Raw genomic sequence first — 14,741 nt, 5'->3', positions numbered from 1 at the left:
CTGCCAGGAGAGGGCATGGGGGCACTACCCAGCGGGAAATCGTAACACCCTGGCTGAGCTGTCCGTCCCTGCCCCCTGCGGCCCTTCCACCAGCCTGGGTTTGCTGCCGGGATCTCTCTGGGCAGCGCCCCCCGTTCCCTGCTGCTCAGCACAGGGCCTGGCATGTAGCAGGTGCTCAACTCTCAAGTGTGGTCCCGAAGGCCAGGGAGCCTCTGGCTCCTTCAACTCAGGCCCCCTTGCTCCTGGCTGATGGAAGTGGCCCGGGAAGGACCCGAAGGAGGACTGGCATCCGGCTCACATTCGCAGAAATGTGGGGTGTGGAAGGAAGAGAGGGCCCCGTCTGCAGGCTTGGAGCCCAGGACACCTCCATGCTCATCCCGCCCTGGGACCCACCAGCCATCGTTGTGGACTCTCTGGGTTCCTGGCACCCTCCTGGGAGGGGCTGGCGTTGGGGTCAGGAGTCATAGCCAGAGGTGCCTGAACTCAACCAGGGGAAGGCAGGGCACGTCCCAGGGTCCCCGAGGCCTTGGTCCTCCGGGCGTCACAGACCATCCCCAGAAGACACGGGGGCAGAGGTGCCCTGCCATGCCTCTTGGATGAGATTCAAGGGGCCCCTGCCCTGGGTGCCCTAATGCCTCGGGGTGACGGGGCCCCTGCCATTGGCACCGTGGGGACTCCGGGCCAGGGGCTGCTCCGAACCTCCAGCCGGAACGCCGGAGCCCAGACCGCTTGCCGGCATCCGCCATGGCTTCTTCCAGGGTGTGTCTGCTGATCACGTGGTGGCCACGTGCCGGCTCTCTAGGAGACGACGTGGACAGGCCATCGCCCCACGTGGTCACGGCTCCCTCAGATTTGGACACTCAGGGAGAAAGTGACCCGGGGGGGCGTTGGGTCTCCCCGCCTCTCACACAGAAACGCACACATTTCTCCTGCACTAACCGCTGTGTCCGGCCGTCCTGGTCTGAGTCCTGGCGCTCTGGGCTGCTCCGGAAAGTGGCAGAAAATGGGGCCCTGGTTTGAGGACTCAGGCCCACCCACCGGGGGCTGCACTCTGGAGGGAGGGGACTCTGGGGTCATGGTGAGGGAGGGGAGATGCCCACCCAGGCGAGCTCGGGACCCGGAAGCGCTCATTTGGGGCCAGCCTCCCTCGGACCTGGAGAGTCCGACTCACAGAAACCCACAGGAAACACATATAAAACCACCGAACTCTGCAAATTCATGGAAACAAAACATATTGGACTGAGAGATAGGTTTTAAATATTAAAATATATTTATACACACATCATTTTAACTGAGGACACCCGCCAACAGACACTCCGCGAAGTCCCATGTGACCTGCGGCCGCGTTCCCATGAGCCTGCTGAGTGCGCCACTGGGGTCAGAAACAAACCCTGCACATGGGCTGATGCCAAACACGGGTCCGTAAACGTCTGCTTATGCACCAAGCTCCCATCCCGCTGCCGCTCTGAGGACAGGAGGGGAGCAGGCTGGACACCCCGAGAAGGCGGCTCCCACGGGCCCGCGCCCCTGCGGATGGCCTCACACCTGTACCCCATTCTCAGGAGGAACCGGGACGTTAGGCCCGGCGGGCTGGCAGGGCGTCGTGGACAGAAGCCGCTGGGAAGCGCGGCCGGCGGTCAGCCCCGCGGCGGGGCCAGAGCGTTCCTTCATCCAGTGCTTTCGATGGAGCCACACATAAGGCCCGTGTGCGCGGGGAAGGTGGGGTTGGGGGGGTGCTCCCCGGGCTCCGGGACAGGACGGTGACCTCCGGGAGCCACGCCCAGGCCTGCAGGCCGCTTTGCATCTTCTAGAAGGAACAGCTCAGGTAAGATTGCATAGATGGTTCTGACGTGTCCGGGGAAATTCAGTGGCATGTGGCTGTGTCCTTCACGGGGCGGGAAGTGGGAAGGGAATAGCTGCTGGGCCTTGTCCTTCCTGAGCTGGAGGGACCATCACCCTGGTCCCCTGGGTCCGGGCCGGAGGTGTGCCATTCTCCATGTGCCCTGCTTGCTCTCTCCCTGGTGTCTGTGACTCACAAACGTCCGCCACCAGCTCAGGACCCTTGGAATCCAATGGGAGGTTTCTGGGGGGTCCTCAGAACGGAAGGGGACCAACCGGTGAGGGGCCAGCCCGTCTGGGGAGAAATCCGACAGCATTCTTGGGAAGTGCCCGTGGGTGGAGAGGTGGGCCGTCAGACGTTGCTCTGCAGCCGCGGGGCCGAGAGGGCACCCTGGAGGTCCATGGGGCTGTCCGAGGCCGAGGACGGGCTGGGCAGAGAAGCTGCCAGGCCATCGGGAGACTCCGAGGGGGACTTGTACAAGAGGCAGGCAGTGGTGAAGAACAGGAAACCCAGCACCTGCGGGGAGAGGAGGAGCTCGCTGGACGGCACCAGAGCGGCCCACCCCGCCCTAGCCCCGGGGACCCCGTCTGATGAGAGCACCCTGCTTCCCTGCAGAACCCTTGTGAGGACCCCAATGCTCATCGTGAGGGAACGAAAACACCATTTGACTAAAAGCAGGACCCAGAGAAGGTGGAGGGCTTCATGGGCTGAACGGTGCCCCAGCAGAGACGCCCCAGCCCCGATCCTCAGAACCTGCCGCTGGAAATAGGTCTTCGCAGATGTCCCTTCAGTTAAGGATCTTGAGATGAAATCACTCTGGGTTTGGGGTGTGTCCACCTGGCATGCCAGGTGCCCTTATAGGAACAAGGAGACACACAAGGAGAAGGCCACGTGACCCGGGGGGGGGCAGAGAAGACGCAGCCCAGGTCACTCCCCCACCTCCACCGGCCCCCGCCGCCGCCGCTCCAGCAGAGCTCGCTGAGGGAACCGACCCCGCCCCCGTGGGTGTGGGGCCTCTGACCTCTAGAGCCAAGGAAACAGTAAATATTTGCAGTTTTCAGCCCCCGGTTTGTGGCCCTCGCTCAGCGTTGCCGAGGCTGCTTTACCAGGCCCCAGGCGCACGGAGCTCACGGCCCCGCAGGGCTCCCACGCGGAGGGCACTGGGTGCGCAAGCTGGCCCCCGGGTACACGCGTGCGTTTTAACGTGTAAATGCTGGGTTTCAGTGGGAATGCCCATGCTGCTTGCTGGAGTGTCACTCAGCCTGACAGGCTTGAAGCTGCTTCCACTTTGGGAAGGTGACCGGCTGGGACGCATGAACCTGTCTGCTCCTCCGGCTGAAACTACCCCAGATGTTCCGAGCGCTCCCAGCCCTTGTGCCGATGCCCAGGCGTGGTTGTCTGGGTGGATGGACGTCCCAGGTCTGGCCCGCTGCTCTGGGCAGAGGGACCACAGGGCACAGAAGCAAGGAGCAGCCCCCTGAACCGGGTGTGACTTCACAGCTGACCAGTGCTGACCTCCAGAGCTGCACAAACCCTGCTCACACCCGGCAACATCAACCCAGGGGCCCGAGGAGCCTCCAGCATCCTCGAGGCCCTTGGAGAAAAGCTCGAGGCAAGAGCACCCTGGAGCACCCCTACCCCCACAGAAGGAAATTAAAATGCCCTTACGGACTGGCCTGAGCATTTCCCATTAGTTTGAAGGTTTTGGGCCTTTTCCTCCAATCGGGCAAAATTCAAACTATTAATAATACACTTGTCCCCAGGCATCGTGAGCCAAGGGTCCCAGCAGGAGTTTCTCCTAACGGGGTCGAGCTGAGGAGAGGGACAGCAGCCTAAGGCCCAGGAAGGCTAAACGAAGAGGGAGCCAATCCTGGACGGACCCAGCAGGCCGTCCCCTGCCGAGCCGGGAACAGAATGCCTGCCAGAATGTGCTCACAAAACGAGCTTTCATTTTTGCAGAGCCGCAGCTGACCAGAGCCCCAGGGCTGCCTGCCAAGCTGTGGGGTGAAGGCCGGACAGTGGGGCCGGGGAGTATCCCCAGCAGTGGGGCTTGGTGGCCCCGACCACGACTGCTCTAACTTGGAAAGGACCCTGCTCCTGGACACAAGCCCGGCAAGGTCGAGCAGGGGGTCTGAGCTGCGGGAAGGCCCCCGTGGGGCGCCTGGACCCCTGAGCTAGCTGGAGAAGACACTCGGCCTCCTGGAGCGGACTCTGGAGCTCCCTCAGGGCCGCGCGGGCCAGCTGCAGCCTCTCTCACCTTGTACACCAGCCCAGTGATGAGCATGTAGCGGCTCATGGCCGAGTTCTGGTACACGAAGCAGGAGCCTTGCTGCCCACACTGGTCCTGCCAGAGCAGGCACGCCTTGTCAATCACCCAGCCGAAGGCGATGGGCCCTGGGATGCCCCCTGCAAAGAGAGGCCCGTCAGTCCCGGGCATGTGCCGGGCAGGCAGGGCAGGCGGGCCACACCGAGATCCCGACTGTGTGGGTTCTCAGAAAGGGGGCCTCGGTCTTCAGTGATCTCAGGGGTGCAAAGTGGGCTTCAAAGCTCCCTTCTGGGGGGACCTCTGATGTCCTGTGTGCTAAGGAGAAGCCACCCTCTGGGCAAATCAATGACCATGGGTCCCTCTAGTGGACTGTTAGGGAATGGCGTGCTTCGCTCACTGGGCAAAGGCCACCTGGGATGCACACCAGCCAGGTGAGGAGACACATGGTGGGTGCCCTTGTGCAGTGAACACACTGTGCAACTGTACCACTCCACAACGCAGTGCACAGTACCTAGAGTTCTAACCACAATCCACTGGATTCCCAGTGCAAAGGATCTCTGCCGGTCACAGACACACCTGAAACGGAAGACAGCAGCATCAGCACTCAGCGGAGGGTGGCGGTGTACCATGTCACACCCCCACGCCTGCAGCCAGGTCCTGGCCCAGCCCCCGGCTGCGTCACTGCCTCCCGGGGTGGGAAGCCCGGCACAGAGGCAGCTCGCGCTCGTGGGGGGGCCCCGCACGTACCCTGCGGGATCTGCAGATCGTGCTGCAAGGGAAGGTTCTGGACCAGAGAGAAACCCAGGCCCGGGGCTTACCGTAGGGTTGCCGTCAGTGCAGGAATGCTGCTGAGGAATGTAAAGATAATTACAACGAATATGAAAACCAGAAGGAGGGGCTTTCTTTGACAAGTTGAAGTGCATTTCCCTGCAGTAGCATGGCCAGAACCAGAGGAAAACTCCTGAGGGACGCAGCTACAGTCTCGGTAGGCCTGGGGAACGCAGCAATAGCGTGGGTTACCGGACGGAGGGGCAGGGGCCCTCCCGGAGCGCGGCGCCCTCGCTCGCGGGCAGCAGCCGGACTCACCTTCCGGCCGTCCGCGCCGGGCGCCGCCTCTCCAGGGCAGCCCGCGTGGCAGGCGGAGTAGTAGGTGAGGCCGTTGGAGCCGCACACGGGGCTGTAGTGCTCCGGGCGACAGGCGCACGGGGCGTTGCAGGCGGCTGTCAGCTCCAGGCGGCCTTCGGGCAGGGGGCTGCAGGCGGGAGACAAGACGGCCGTGGGATGGGGGCTGGCACTGGAGGCGGGCGGGGGGGGGGTCCCGCCTCAGGACTCGGCCGGCAGCCACATGGGCTCCAGCCCAGGAAGGCGCTTCCCACACGCGGCATCGCTGGGAACGCTCACGCCACACGCGCCACGCCCCGTTCTGCTACGAGTCCCCGGCCGCGTGCGCGTCCCTGACTCGGTCGCAGCAGAGACAGCGTGTGCCCGGGGCTCGGAACACAAACACCGTGAGAGAACCCAGGCCAAAGCCCTCCGCTGTGGCGCCAGCCCCCCAGGCCGCAGCCGCATGTTTGCACAGATAGGGGTGTGCACGCACAGCAGCGATCACGGACACACACGTTTTCCTCTTTTCCACTCAAATAGGAAACACCATCCGGCCGTCTGGTCCTTCCTGCTTGCCCTCGGGCACTGTAACCTGCCACCAGCCGCAGGCCCAGCTCCCGCCCCTGGTGGCAGAGCCCTCGTGGGGGGCCACCGCGGTGGAGCCGGTCCCTCTCCACCAGCCCCGTGAGAGGACCGGCCCACCACGGCACGCTTGCGCTCTGCGCGACCTGTCCACTCTGCAGGAAACCCCGGGAGGGCCCGCCCAGCCCACGGCAGGCCGTCCACACCTGCTCTTGCTCTGCTCTTGCTCTGTTGCTCTCACATCCCTATGACGGGGACACGTGAGAGCCGACCCTGGGCCACTTTCTGTGTGCACACGTGGAGGGGAGCTGGGCAATCACGGTCTCACTTTCCAGACCAGAATACTGGGCTCAGGGCTTCTTAAGGGCTGACGCTGGGCTGTCTCTGAGTGACCATGAGCCGATGTCTTGCTGCTGTGACCCTCTCCAAATAGTGACCAACTGCCAACCCCACCTTCCCCATCCCTCATGGCCACTGGTGCCCCCAACAGGCCCCCCCAACCCCCAGTGCCGCCCGGCCCTGACCTGCCGTTGTAGTTGGCCGTCACCCCCGCCATGGGCACGCTGGGGCACTGGACGAAGAACACGAAGGTGGCCAGCAGGCTGGTCAGGGTGCAGAGCGCACACAGCTTGACGACGCCCGCACCGCGGAGCCTGCACTTGTTCACAAGGAAGCCGCCCAGAAACGTCCCACCGCCGCCTGCTGGCACCACCAGGTACCCTGCCAGAGAGGGGGGCTCAGTGTGGTCCTGGGGGTGCAGGACGGGGCCGGCAACCACTGGCTCTTCTTGTCCCCAGGCTACGGGCGGGGAGACAGAGGCCCAGAGCTGTCCGTCTGTCCATGCAGCAGCCTCTGGATGGGGGCCATTGGGGGAGCTTTGGTCCTGGGACCCCCAGGAAGGACACCCGGCCACCTGGAGGTGGAAGGACGCAGGGGCAGGGCAGGTCTGGGAGGAGGAGAGCCCAATGGCCCCTGCCCGCCTGATGGGGCGGCCCCCAGGACAGCGTGTTTCCTGGCCCACCCAGGCTCACGGGCATGGCCAAGCCCGAGCGTCCAGCTCTTCAGGGGGCACCACTGCCTAAACCCTTTCTGCAGTGAGACAGGGACGATGAAGGCTCAGGCTCTGTGGGGAGCACAGACAAGCTGCCCCCCGCAACTAGAGCAGATCCCCTCCAGGAGGGTCTGCCGAGAGAACTGGCCGGCACGTTGCAGTCGGCACTCCCACCTCTCGGGAAGGACCATTAGGTCCACGTGACAACACCGCTGACCGGCCCACTCCTGCTCCCGGGGCGTTCCCTGCAGGACCACAGGCCCCAAGAGCCCTCACGCTAGAGCTGGACTTCCCAAAGATACTCCAAAGACCCCTCACCCATCTGAGAACTCACGAAAAGGCAGAGGACCCTCCAAGATGCCACAAGTGTTCTCACCAAACAAGGTGGCGGCTTCTGAGGCACTCAGGCTAAGCTGGGACTCCAGGAACTTGGGGCCAAAGGTGGACATGCCGGCGACGAGCGTAGCCTCGGTGGCCCCAGCCAGACACAGCAGGACGAATGCAGGGTTTTTCAGGAGGAGCCAGATGGAGCTGGATGGGGAAGAGAGAAGAGACAGAGGGTCAAAGTGGGCCAGAGCAGGGTGTGTGGAAGTACTGTTCCTGGGGGCCGTGGTCCCATCCACCTGAGTATAGAGAGGCCCTGGGTCTGAGAGGGGAGTGGAGTGGGCTGTGAGCTGTGGCCACTCTGCATCCATCCCAGAAAAACTGAGAGAGGGCGTGAGGCTGGGCTTTGGCTGGTGAGGAACGGGCTCTAGGAAACAGAGCTGCTAAACTGGGGAAGAGCCTTATCAGTGCTCTCCCCCTCCAGTGCGGGGAGACCCTGAGTGCATGCTTCAGTCACCTGCGGGGCAGCTGTGACGACCCTGGCAGATGGCCTGAACCAGGAGCCGGGGGCTGGGGGAGGTGCCGTCCCACGTCCAGGACTCGCCAGGCCCCCACGGAAAGGGAATGGGCACCGGAGGGTGGGGCCCCTTCCCAACTACCAGCCCTGGAGAAGGGGGAACAGAGGGGCCCTCCAAGGAGGCTCGGGGTGGACATGGCCAGTCCCCCTGTTCCTCTTGGTGCATACTTGGTGGGGGCGGTATTGTCGGGTCCCGAGGGAGGATCTTGGCATTGCCCCCCCCGGACCCGGCCCACTGATTCCCCAGGGAAGCTGGCCTCGCTCCCTCGCTGTGGACAGGGAGTGGGACCCCTGCATGGCCCTGGGGGACGACACTTGGCCTCAGGTCTCACTGTGGCCAACTCTGTGAGTTTCAGGTGTGAGCTCTTGCTGCTCTACCCCCATGTTCCCGCCGAAGGACGGGCTGGGCACCGAGGCCTGCCCCACACTGCCTGGCCTTGGGATGGACACCAAGTTTCTTTGAGGTCCACTTGCTCTAGCTAAACTGGGGTTCTGCATCTTGTTGGGGTTCAGGCCTAGTAGGGCCTGAGTGTGCTGATCACTGTCGAGGAAATGTCAAGAATGGCACAGACCGGGGCGCCTGGGGGGCTCAGTGGGTTAAAGCCTCTGCCTTCGGCTCCGGTCATGATCCCGGGGTCCTGGGATCGAGGCCCACATCGGGGGGTCCCTGCTCGGCGGGGAGTCTGCTTCCTCCTCTCTCTCTCTGCCTACTTGTGATCTCTGCGTGTCAAATAAATAAATAAAATCTTAAAAAAAAAAAAAAAAGAATGGCACAGAACAAGAGAGACTCCTTACAGAATCTTTCCTCTGAGCGGAAAACATGGAAATCCCAGCCGTGGGGGCCAGAAGTAAAGACGTTCAGCCTCTGTGGGGGGCCCTCCCGCCTGCCTGTCCCAACTCCCCGAGCCGTCCCCAGCCATCTGGCCACTGGGCAGCAGGTGCCTGGACTAGGGCCCCAAGGTGTTTGCGGGTACGGTTGTCCCTGACCCCGGGGCTGGTGAGCAAGGTGGGCTGGGGGCAGAGGTCTCTCTGGAGCCCCCAGTCCTGGCAGGCTGGGCCGTCTCGCTCCTGCACCGAGGGAAAAGCAGATCGTGGCCATAAAGGACACCATCCGACTGCGGCTGGGGGCAGCTCTGAGTGGCTGCCCTGGGCTGAAATTCTCAAGCCTGCAGCTCAGAGCTGTTCTCTGAAGAGAGCAGGTGCCAGTGCTGTCCTCGGGAGCCCCAGCCCCAGAGACTCAGCTTCCAGGGGTGCCTCTGGTCACTCCCGTGCCAGCCGGGAGATGGGCGCTCTCATCTCAGTGCACCTGTCACAGCAGCTGCAAACACCTTTGCGCTCAAACTCTCTTTTTAGGACGCAGGCCGACAGTAAACTGGACGTTGGAACCTGAAGCCATGATTAGCCTTTGCATGGAGGCCTGGAGCAGCGGCCAGGAGGGACTTAAGGACAGACACTCCCCTGGGCCCGGCATCTCACACGGGGTGGTGCTCACACCCCGGCGCCATCCCCCACCCTGGTTCTCAGCAAAATTGATTTTCAGGCTTGAAGACTGATAACAATTCTCTTCTGTTTGGCACTTGGGTCCCACGTCCAGGAAGGGAAGGAGATGCCCCCAGAGTGGGTGCCGGGGGACAGGGGCTTGCTGGGTTCTGCACCTGACCCGGCCCCGGACCTCGTCTGCTGGGCTCTTAGGTGCGGGGGATGCCCTGGGTTGGGCTGGTCCCCTCCCCGGGCCTTGCTCAGACCCACCCAGGCTTTGGGGCACTCGGCTGGGCTCGAGGAGGAGGCCACTCCCGCCTGTGGCGTGCACACGTCTGCGTCTCTTCATCCTGTGAAGCTAACAGGATGTCTTACCAATAGCTGGTTTGGGGAGCTAAGCCTGGACACAAACCTCTCGGCCGCCATCCCTGGGGCTGCTGACCCGCTGGGGCCCCAGCGCCGGGTGCAGGGAATGGAGGTTCTGCTCCAGTGTGGGCAGACTGGCTGGGCTGGCCCCACACAGACGGTCTCGTACCCTGGCCCCTGCGGCCCTGCCAGCTCAGCCTGCTCTGGGGTGCCCTCAGGAGTGGGCAACGCTATGGTGGTCTCACAGGAAGTGGGAAGCTGGAGAACCAAGCCCTAAATGGGTCAGGGGCCACCCCTGCAACCCGTAGCAGGACAGCCCTGTTTCCTCTGCATGAGGGAAGCAAAGCAGCAGACAGCGGACAGCGTGGGGCCCTCCCTGGAGGCCACCTTTGATCCTGATACCCCTTCACATCACCATAGCAAACACAGGCAAAGGGGACTCATTCCCGCCACTAAGAGCCCCCAGCCCCCTGAGGCTGGTTAGACACGACTGTTCCTGAGCTCAGGCCCCAGAGTCCTGGAGGGGCAGGCAGCACGCAGTGACCCCGAGGACCCAGGCTGGCCACCGTCCAGGGGGCTCCTTTCCCACCCGCGGGAGAGGCCTGCTGCAGAATGCCTGGGCCCGTGAAGAGGGGTGCTGGGCAGCCAGGAGCCGCCGACCTGCATCTCTCTGAGACCAGAGCAGGCCAGGGATCTTCCATCCCGACTGTATGTGCGGACCGCAAAGCCGGGCCAGGTCACACACAAGGAGGAAGGGAGAAGCACAGGAGGGCAGGGGCCGGTGCAGGGCCGTGAGGGCAGAGCCCAGGACCAATCCCGTCCTCCCAGGGTCCTCAGCGACCTTGAGGCACAGGGGGGCACGAGCCTGGAGCCCAGCAAGTGACACTTCCTGAATGGTCAGAGAACACAGAGGAAGGAGGAGCTGGTGCTCCCACAGGACCAGCCCTGGGAGGAGGGCTCCGGCTGCTGCTCCCTAGTCTCTCCGTTTTGGGGCAGAGACCTGAAGTGCCCCGGGTCATGCAGGAGTTTTAGGATCTGTGCGCTGACAGAGTTTCAGGAGTTTCAGGACGTGGCCCTGGACGGTTCACACGGACTCTCCTAGCTTGGGCTCAAGATGTGGCAGGTGCAGACCTCCCCAAGGGTCCTCAGGATACGGGACACAGGTGAGAGGCACACACCATACCCCGTAAGGGACTTACAGAGGCAGATCTCTGATGGTTTTCCCGAAGTCAGGATTGCTGGCAGCCTTGTGGCCGCTGTCCTTCAACTGCTGTGTTTCAGACACTCTCATGACCACGTAGCGTTGGGAGCCTGGAAGGACAGAGAGGTCAGTGGGAGTCAGAGATCGAGGGCATGGCTTGAAGCCCCTTCCCACTCCCAGGTCTGGGAAGGTCCCCTGGATGAAGGGCGCAGGGACAGATGTGGTACGGGGCTGCAGCATGGTGACCGCTGACATGCTGGCCGAGAGGAGAGAGGTGGGAGAGAGCCAGGAGCAGGACACACCCCAGGACCAGGGGGAACAGAGGAGCTTCTGACATGGAGAAGCCGCGGGGGGGTGGTGCCCGTGGCCAGTGGCACGGGCCAGGCCAGCCCTGCAGGATGGGGGCCCCGCCCAGACGGTCCCGGGTTCCCCGCCAGCCCAGAGGAGGAGGAGAGGGGCGCACCCACCTGGCAGCTGCCGGGGGTAGCCGAGGATGGGGATGGCGGTGAGGAAGGCGGCGGCCCCCGCCCCCAGGAAGCCCACCCACCAGGCGCCGACCCACAGTGGGTTCTCGGTGGTCAGCTCCGTCCTGTGAGGAGAGGCACGTGGGGTCAGCGTCCCGTCCACAGGCACTCAGGGCACTGGCGCCGGCCATCCTTCTGCACGCGGGTCCGTGAAAACCTAAGCCTCCAGGTGGGTGGCCGTGGGGTGTGGAGTGACTGGAACCCGCACCCCCCCCCACCTGCCCTCCTCCAGCTGGCCGCTCCGGGCCTGTAATCTGTCTAATAAGCGGGTCATCTAGTGAGTGAGGCGCCTTCCCGAGTCCCGTGAGCTGTTCGAGTGGCTCAACTCGCCCAAGGACGGGGTCGTGGAGCCAGGCCGGACGGAGGCTGCGGGCACCCGGCACCGAGGCTGGTGTCGGCCGCGGGGGGTCTCCTACAGGCTCTGCACTGACTCTGGGAAGTCTGTCAGAACTGGGTTGAATTTGGGGTGCCCGGCCGGCGTCAGGGAGACCTCACGGGGAGGAGTCACCCTGGCAGCTCAGAAGTCCACAGCCACCCCGCACTGGGCCTCAGAGAGACGGCTCCCGGTGTCGCCTGGCTCTGGGGAGCTGCGGACCCGCCACGCCGTCCCTGCCCCCAGGCCCCCAGTCCGCCAAAGACCAGGGAGGCCCCTCGGCCCCCATGGCGCCGTGCTGTCCCGGGGGGCAGGCAGAGTCAGGACACTCACCGGCGGCCGATTTTCGGTGTAAACATTCAGCAGGGCGCCTCCGATCAGGTAGCCGGCGGCTGGGCCGAGGATGGCGGCCGTGTAGAAGACGGCTGCGGAGAGAGGGGGAGCTGTGGAGGGGCCTCGTCGTGCGGGCTGGGGGCTCCGCTCAGCGCCGCCAGTGCCCCATCGCAGTGACAGGACCCCATGTCCCTGGGTCGGCACCGCTGAGCCGCTTGGAGGGACAGAGCCCAAAGTGAAAAGGAGGAGGCCAGAGTCGGCAGATGAGGTGTGGCCCGGCCCCGGGTGCCGGCCGGTCTCCCTCGAATGTCCCTGAGTGCCTGTCCTTGGCAAAGCCTGGCCTGGCAGGAGGGACTCGGGGACGTGGTGGGCACGTGGCCGAAACCCAGAAACCTCACTCCATGTAAACGTGGGGATCTTGGAAGGAGCGGGAGTCTTGGGCCCAGCTCCTGCGGACAGCAAGGGGCTGGCTGACCCCGGCCCCGGGGGAAGGCCCGCGCGTACCTGCGGCCTCACCCGTGACCACGCGTGGCCAGCGAGGAGTGAGGACGTGCCTGCCCCGTGCGCCCCCGCAGCCGCACTCACCGATGTAGACTGGGGAGTAGCTGGACTTGACGTTCTCGTCCAGGTAGGTGACGCCCAGCGTGTAGAGTGGCGTGGCGCCCACGCCGTGCAGGAACTGGCCCAGCATGAAGACCAGCCGGTATCCGGACAGGCCCGAGGCGTGGTCCCGGCACACCACGCTGCGGTTGGCCTGGCACATCCCCATGCCCTCGGCCACCTCGGCCTCGTAGGTGCCCGCTGTGAAGTGCGGCAGCGCGAACAGCAGCGAGCCGGCGCCCAGGACCAGCACGCCCCAGCCCAGCCATCGGGGCTTGTGTCCACCGCCCCCGAAGTAGCTGACGAAGGTGAGGCACAGGCAGGCGGCCACGTCGTAGCAGCTGGCGATGAGGCCGCTCTGGTGGCTGTGCAGGTCGAAGCGGCGCTCGATGGAGGTGACCACGGTGTTGACGAAGCCATTCACAGTCATGCCCTGCAGGAAGGCCGCTGCACACAGGAAGAGCAGGAAGCCGCGGGGCGTGTTGAAGGCCTGCAGGCACCTGGGAGCGAAGGCCCCCCAGCCGCACGCCACGCTCTGTGGCCTGGCCGCCACGTAGCACATCTCGGGGGGCGCCGGGGGCCGTGCTTCTCAGCCTGTGGCGGGCACAGTGGCTGGCTGCAGGCGTCCAGGGGGCTGCGCATGGCAGGACCCAGGGCGCCATGGCTCCGGGGTGAGCCGAGGGATGCCAGCCCGCTGGGGGGTCCGTGGCTGCACCCGCCATCCGCGGCTGAGGGTTGGCTTGGGAAGACCAGCTGAGGCTTGTCCCCCATCGAGTGCTGAGGCATCTCCACCTGGGGGGCGCAGGGGGCAGCTACAGAAGCCTCCTGATGGTAGTCCAGTGGCTGGTTTGTTCTGCGAGAAGAGCTTCTGGTTAGAAAACTTATGTGGACGCTCGACCACACCAGCATCTCGGAGAGAACACGCCCCGTACTGTGCCTGGTCCCTCGGGGCAGCCGGTGGCTCCACTGCCCACTCCCCAGTCTCATGGGGCTGACCTTCTGCCCCACCTGCATCCAGGGCCACACCTCCCAGACCCACACACCTGAACAAGGCCACAGTCGATGCCCGTGTGGGCCCCGGGACCACCCTGACCCACCCAGTCTTCTGTGACCTCTGCTCGGTGGGTATGAGCTGTGCTCGATGCTCTGGAGGGACCGCCCTGGTGGACAGGGCCCCCATGCTGTCAGCCTCAGTTCCTCATTAAACTCAAACACTTCCAGCACTCGTTTTAGTCCAGAGTCTGGAGGGCAATGAGGGAAGGGGTGGCAGCAGGGTCGCGCCCCGCAGGAGGGTCGCTGCACTTGCTGCCATGGCAGGTTTTCAAGATGTCACTTCGAGACATGTGTGCGGCGACATGGACAAGTTAGGAAGAAAAGGTGCCCGTGCTCCCTCTGTCTGCCGCTCCCTACCCAGCCCCGTTCCGGGGGCCCTGCCTGGGCTGGGGTTGGGTAATCCTGCCTCCCGAGGCTCCCGGGGCCCTGTCAGAAAGCGCAGCACCAACGTGGGTACACGGCTGCCTCCGCACGTCCCAGGCAGCTGGTTCTCCCACCAGAAACCAAGCAGCAGCGCGCTCGCACGAGCGGTGGGAGAAGACATCCAACCTTCACTGTAGGCGGGCGGCTCCTGGGCCCTCTCCGCTGGGGTCTTCTGCAAAGCCCACCGTACTTCCCCCCGAGTGACCTCTGGCTATGGGCTGAGCTGTGTCCCCCTGGAGGAGACACTCTGGAGCTGTCAGCCATGAGAGTGCGGGGACACGGTGCCTTTGGAGAGGTGAAACCCATCAGCATGGGCCCTGATTCGCTGCAACTGAGGTCATAGAGAAAGGGGAGGCCTGGGCACAGGTGCTCGCACAGGTGGACAGCATGTGAGAACGCCGTCCACCAGCAAGGACAGAGCCTGGAGCAGGGGCTCCTGCCTGGCCACCCCTCCCCCTCAGGCATCCCATTCCAGAGCTAGGATAGTCAAGGCCTGGAGTTTCAGCCACAGGTCTGTGGTCCTTTGTCTGGCAGCCCCAGGACTCTGACACACCCTTCCCCCTTTGCGTTGGGCCACTTCATGCTCAGAGGCTCCCAGCAGGTGTGAAGCCTGGCTTTGTCCGGAGCCTTTCTCCGGGAGCCGCG

At 64.2% G+C, this 14,741-nt stretch overlaps 1 protein-coding gene across 1 annotated transcript; it reads right to left on the bottom strand.

Annotated features, from left to right (window-relative positions):
• Window positions 1–1,247: 1,247 nt before the first annotated feature.
• SLCO4A1 (solute carrier organic anion transporter family member 4A1) lies at window positions 1,248–13,936 on the bottom strand. The gene is given in 13 exon segments (XM_047744761.1): window positions 1,248–2,356; window positions 4,098–4,246; window positions 4,618–4,682; window positions 4,925–5,097; window positions 5,193–5,358; window positions 6,317–6,512; window positions 7,220–7,374; window positions 10,789–10,900; window positions 11,258–11,379; window positions 12,021–12,031; window positions 12,033–12,112; window positions 12,606–13,193; window positions 13,196–13,936. Coding segments are annotated over 13 exon segments (2,421 nt in total). The 5' UTR covers window positions 13,635–13,936; the 3' UTR covers window positions 1,248–2,191.
• Between the last annotated feature and the right edge of the window lie 805 nt (window positions 13,937–14,741).

This window comes from Lutra lutra, chromosome 9 (assembly GCF_902655055.1).
Source record: "Lutra lutra chromosome 9, mLutLut1.2, whole genome shotgun sequence".
Lineage (NCBI taxonomy): Eukaryota > Metazoa > Chordata > Mammalia > Carnivora > Mustelidae > Lutra > Lutra lutra.
Note: the sequence above shows the minus strand (reverse complement) of the source record. Positions and strands in the feature narration are given on the sequence as shown.